This window comes from Apis mellifera, linkage group LG1 (genome assembly GCF_003254395.2).
Source record: "Apis mellifera strain DH4 linkage group LG1, Amel_HAv3.1, whole genome shotgun sequence".
NCBI lineage: Eukaryota > Metazoa > Arthropoda > Insecta > Hymenoptera > Apidae > Apis > Apis mellifera.
This window is the reverse complement of record NC_037638.1, coordinates 15,392,968-15,398,967: the sequence shown is the minus strand read 5'-3', so window position 1 is coordinate 15,398,967 and position 6,000 is coordinate 15,392,968. Positions and strand designations below refer to the sequence as shown.

At 36.6% G+C, this 6,000-nt stretch overlaps 1 protein-coding gene across 2 annotated transcripts; it reads left to right on the top strand.

Annotated features, from left to right (window-relative positions):
• The first annotated feature begins 2,134 nt into the window (after positions 1-2,134).
• On the top strand, positions 2,135-5,724 carry LOC724373 (homeobox protein Nkx-2.5-like). Of its 2 annotated transcripts, XM_001120208.5 has the most exons (4): positions 2,135-2,248; positions 2,322-2,914; positions 2,997-3,085; positions 3,581-5,724. In XM_001120208.5, exons 2-4 carry the CDS (start codon positions 2,614-2,616, stop codon positions 4,373-4,375), a joined length of 1,185 nt encoding a protein of 394 aa, XP_001120208.2. In that variant the 5' UTR covers positions 2,135-2,248; positions 2,322-2,613; the 3' UTR covers positions 4,376-5,724. The 2 variants fall into 2 exon arrangements, with proteins under 2 accessions (XP_001120208.2, XP_026301492.1); XM_026445707.1 differs by having other exon boundaries at positions 2,135-2,914.
• The last annotated feature ends 276 nt before the right edge of the window (positions 5,725-6,000 follow it).

Here is a 6,000-nt window from a genome sequence, read left to right as displayed (position 1 = left end):
AAGACAGACAGATAATCGTATATTTGAACGAAACGAATTTTCGAATTTGAAAAGCGTCAAGGGTGTTTCGGGAAACGCGTCTGAAGTATGTTACTTTTCAGCTCGTTGATGTCGCGGTCTCGAGGATGAAACCCGGAGGATCTCGTCTTGCCGACGGCCAAGAAAAATGGATTGTTTTGTTTTCCTTTCCAACCCCATTCTAACAACTGATCCAGTCACGAAATCGATACCCTGCGATCGCCATTACTTGTCACTTGTCTAACACCCCTGATCAGTTTCAAAAAAGATTCAACAGGCATCGTATTTTGAAGAAAAAAGAAAAAAGAAAAAATACGCGAAAAATTAAATTTTAATTAAAATTAAAAAAAAAAAGAAACGCGACTAAAATCATCAAGATCAAGACACGATCGATTTCATTCAATTCGAACAGATTATTATTAATTCGCCGAGAGATGATCGTTATTATACTTTTCATTCTCATTTATACCTTTAGAAAAAATTGTAAAAGGAAGAAATAAATAAAGCGAGAGTGCAGAGATCGTTAATCACGCGAATCGAGATTTAATCACCGGTTTTAGAGGCATCGTTCGTAGAAATGTCTGGATTGGCTCGATTGTTGGAGCATAGGCGGGCCTTGCGCCTTCTCCTCCGCCCCAACGTTAGTCACCGCGTTATGGCTGTCTCACGGCAAAAACGGATTTGCCATCTCCTTAATCGTCCCTTCGCACTTCCGATCCTCATAATTATCATGCGTACGAATGAATTTTTTCCCCCTCCTTTTTTTTTTTTTTTTTTTTTCTTACTTTGCCGAGCATCGATTGATCTTTCAATATTCGGTCAAAAGGTCAAAAAGGAGGATTTGATTCGAGCGTGGATGGATAACATATATCTTACGTTTCTTGAGATATTCGAATGATGTTATTACGATCGTCCACGTAATATTCAATTAACGAGGCAAGATAAGGATAATTAAAAGAATTAACTGCTTTTGAGTCAATTGGAATGATATGTTATAGAATATGGGAGTGTAATTATTACAATTAAAACAAATGAATAATAGAATGAACAATCTAAATTATTTTTTTTCTAATATTTTAGATAATCAAAAATTTAAATTAATCTGTTTTATGAAAGATTCATTAGTGAAAAGATAATGAAATTTTTCCACGAAAATAAATAATCTTTACAGGAGGATTAATTTCTTAACAAATGGAAAAGAAAAATTTTCTAAAAAAAAAAAAATCTACGTGACGAATCTCAATTGTCACAGAGAATCGAGAACCTGTTGTGTTTCAAAGTCAAATTATTACTGTGATATCAACATTGTTTGTTGTTACATTTTACATTTAGTTTGAAACTGTTTTTTCGTTGTATCTCTGATTATTATCAATTCGCGATATCTTGTGTCGCCACGAGATACATTTGTAAACTGTTGCTCTGAGACCCGTAATTAAGAAGCTGTAGATACTCTGTTCCGAATGGGGCTCAAGAATCTGTTATAAAAAAGGCATAAAAGAGAAACGAGCAACCATCGAAACTGTCTCTAAAACCTCTCTACAAAAACGTGTACCTAAACAAGTATGAAAAAGAAAAGTTGGAGCACAAGAGCTTCTGTACTGCGATCAATTAAAATCATATCAATAAACATTTAAAGGGAAAACACAAAACAATCGAAGATTTTTTTACATCTTACGAGAGATAAATTCATTTTTCTTATATATCATCATTGTATAACAATTAATTGCAAGCACTGATAAAAAAATTAAATTTTGTGCAAAAAGATCGCATTTAATAATTTATCGTTAAAACTAATCATTTCTTTTTTTTTTGTAGCATTTCTATATAAATCGAGAATTTGTCAAAAAATTAAAACAAATTCTTATCGACTCGACAACTTGTACCAACAAACTCCGTAAAAAACTCCCCTTTCGAGTTATCCCCCGAAATTATATTATCCGTCATTCAGGTCAGAGACAAATTAAAATCTTCCAATCAGAGATTCCGACCACCCCGTAGAAAACTCGTGGTTGCTCTCCTCTCGACGAGGAGGTCACAGACGGGTGGCGGGAGTACGCTGGTAAAAATCAGGCGCGCACACACCCACCTCTTGCCTTTGCGTGTATGGAGGAAGAATCCAACACTTGACTCCCTCTGTCAGAACACAAGTCACATTGCCCGTTTGCCCTCCGGCCTGATCGTCCACCCGTCACCGTCATCCCCCGAAAACACGGGCCACGAGTCTTGAAAGGTGTGCCTTGAAACGCGTGTGTCAACCAGTCAACTCGAATTTTCATAATTCCTTTAATCCTTCATTCCTTTAGGAAACTTGGTTATCATCATCATCGAGGGATCATCGATCGAGTGGACGGTTTACTTTACGTATTAGTGGCTAGTGATGATTGTTCGAGTGTCGTAAAATGTTTTTAATTTGATACCTTTTGTAGAAATGTTTTTGAAACGCAAATATGAATAATTAGTTAGATCATCGTGAGTGTGTTTAAAAAAAAAAAGTGTAGTAACTTTTTATTTTCTATCTGTTCGATCGTAGATTATTTTAAAAAAGTGAAGCTCGACGTCATTTGTGTGAACGTATTTCGTGAGAAATGCGTTAGAATGTTGTCTTCCTCCGGAACCCCTTTCAGTGTCCGCGACATTCTTAGCGAGGATCAGCAATTGGGGATCATGGATTGCTATCCTTCCGTGCATCATCACCAGCACCAGCTGCAACAGCAACACGTGCCCCAAGAGTATTACGGTTACAATACGATCGTGCAGGAGAACAATTGGGAGAACGTGGAAAAGTTCAAGGAACAAGGCTCGATGCCGGCGTACCCTCATTATCCGGACCTGGGCCACGTTCATCAGTTGAACTCGATCGCTCCTCCGTATCAAGATCCACCGGTTACGGAGGATGGTGCGTAGAATTTGTGAATTTTTCAAAAAAATTATTCTAGTTTCGATGGTGGATTTCAAAGTGTATTCCTCCGTTTATTTAGGCAACGTGGTCACGTCAAGCAAAACGGAGTTACGGAAGAGTCAGTCTGGCAAGAGAACGAAACGGAAGCCCAGGGTGCTCTTTTCTCAAGTGAGTTTTCTCGTGTGATTTCTTTTAATCTCTGATATATTTTAAATCCTAAATTATTTAATTTGTTTATGTATATAAATTGTGCGTATGTGTATCAGTTGGTATATAAATAATTTTCTATAATAGGAAAGGTTATTATATAGAATAATGTTAAATGAAATATTTTTCATCCATGAAAATAATAAATTCTCTTTAATTGAGAAGGATTTGATCATTTTTTTTAATAGAATTGCACTTACAATTAAATTATTATACAATCTAAAAAATGTCAAATTTACCAAAAACCACAATAATAAATAAATAATAACCAAACCTTGTATTCGATATTTTCAAAAATATAAAAATTTAAAAACTTACATTTTGAATCGTCAACCAATGCATTATTACTTGTCACAGCTAAAACAAATTCCAAATTTCTTCCAAACGATCCTAATATAATTCTTCTCTTTCCACACTCATTTTCTAATCCGAAACTACTAAAAAAATTCCTTACAGAATCAGGTGTACGAGTTGGAGCAACGATTCAAGCAGCAACGATACTTGAGCGCCCCCGAGAGAGAGCTACTCGCCCAGACCCTGAAACTGACCAGCACCCAGGTGAAGATCTGGTTCCAGAATCGGCGATACAAGAACAAACGGGCGAGGTTGGAGGGCGTGGAGAGCCTGCAAGCGCAGAACGCGATGAAGGGGCAATCGTCGTTGAAGAAGATCCACGTGCCTGTGTTAATCAAGGACGGGAAGCCGAACCTTCAAGACAACCCCTACAACCCGTCTTCTTACTGGTCGAACATCAGGCCGGATCTCGGCGTGGCTATGCAACCGGATTACGGTTGCCGTACGATGAACGAGATACGCTTGAGCCCGGAATTCAGGAACGGCGAAATGAGGATGGACACTCCGCCGCAGTTCAAGGCGGAGATAACGACGCCCGAACTGGGCGGGAAATCTTTGAACGGGGGGGAGGTTCAAGCGGGCAGGCAACACGTCCTAGCCGATTTCAGGAACAATTTGGATCCTCGATTGTCGCACGATTGTCACAGGCAGATAGCCAAGGGGAATCAAGTGGGCGGCGACGAAGCCAGCCACGTCGCGGCCACCACGTTCCCGGAGGTGAAGAACATCGGGGCGGACAGTAATAAGGTTATGGGGAGCGACGGAAGACCGGTGATGGACGTGACCAGTAGCGATTACGGCTTCCCCAATTATTTGGCACCGGCTAATTATCAGATGCAGTACGTTAATTACATGGAACAGGTGCCCATGGACCAAAATCTGCAACGATTGTGGTAGGGGGAATTCGTTAGAAATTTCGTAGTCGAACTTGTGTTCTTTTTTTTTTTCAAAAAACGTGTTTCTCGAGAGAAATCGAATTGGATCTTTGATTTAGGTCGTCGATTTTTCTTTTTTCTTTTTTTGGAAGAGTATAGATTCAAATTTGTCAAAAACTGTAAATTGAAGATGTTTTATCACAAAGATCGGTGTTTCCCGACTTCTTTGTTAATAATATTAATTATAAATTCATGATTAATGATAATAATAATTATTCCTCAAAACTCACTTTGGAGGATCAGGAAATTTTTAATTTTATAATGGAAACTTTCGATTATCTATTTTTTCTTCGATTTCTTTATTCGATGAATTATGTTATATATCGTACAGATATTGGAAAAAAGATATTACAAGTTCATTGTAAATTAATTTTTCAAAAACAAAAAAAAACGTTGGGAAATACCGTACAACTGTTTTGTAACAAATACTTTCACGCTTTTTTCATTCGAATAACGAACGAGAAAAACTATATACAGTGGCTACAAAAAATATTCGCCCATCATTATAACATTATAATCAATTAGACATTATATTTCATATCATTTAGTATTACGTATTTTCACGTAGCTATTAAAATTTGATATTATGAAAATAAAATGGAGAATATGATGGTGAAACGAAAAATGGAAAATTAATGTATCGATACTTTTTTATAGCCACTATATATATACATATTTACATTCGAGCCTCGAATATCTCCATAATGGCGAAGGATGGAGAACCTGTGCGACAAACGGGTACCTTAACAGGTAGCCAAAAAGTTCATTAGTGCACCTTTTAATCACCGCGATAGCTTTAAGTTAGAGATAGATAGTAAAGCCTATAGGCAGCTGTGTTTCATTTTTTTCTTATTTTTTTTTTTTTCTTTCTTCGTTCTCTTTTAGTTAGGTAAGATATCCTCTCTCAAATAGTAACGCGCCGCTCAAGAGGCCTGAACGGAAATTGCTTCAAGTGGCTTTTGCGGAAACATCAGTTACTACGTATTCCGCAGAACCTCGTGTTTCTCGTGATTCTATTTTTTTTTTTTTTTTTTTTTTTTTTTTTACCCCCTTTCGATAACACGATTCGTTGTTGTACACAGCCAGAATAGAAGAATCGTAGAACAATATCATTACGATCGATGATCTTGCAATAGAAAATCACGGATGGACGCGTGGACGTTTTTCTCTTTTCTTTTTTCTTTTTCTTCTTGGTTCAAAAAGTTATAACGGTTACGAATGTATGTACCAGATATGTTTATATATCTGTTTACGAGAGAACAAAGGTGAAGGTGGCAATAAATAAAACGAAAGGAATGATCAAATTCTGAATTTTATGTCTCATTTTTCTTTGATCCATCGTTTTTTTTTCCAGAATGAATTCGGGGAAATAAATTATTGATTAAAGTATTTTATAATTTTGATAATACTTCAGAAAGTTGGAAACTCTTAATATTCTTTATTCTCTTTTAATAACGATTTAAGTCCAGATTTAACGAGAATTAAATTGTAATATGATAATCTGAAAGAGAGAAGAAAAACAGGAAATTTTTCATCACGTGGCAACTTTTTTTAAGATGAACTCCTTTTGAATTCACTGAACACAGT

Bases quoted from the DNA above. Each gene is read 5' to 3' on its own strand.
- LOC724373 (XM_001120208.5), top strand. From the start codon at position 2,614: ATGTTGTCTTCCTCCGGAACCCCTTTCAGTGTCCGCGACATTCTTAGC. The intron at 2,915-2,996 runs GTGCGTAGAATT...CCGTTTATTTAG, and splicing joins TCCACCGGTTACGGAGGATG to GCAACGTGGTCACGTCAAGC. The intron at 3,086-3,580 runs GTGAGTTTTCTC...AATTCCTTACAG, and splicing joins CCAGGGTGCTCTTTTCTCAA to AATCAGGTGTACGAGTTGGA.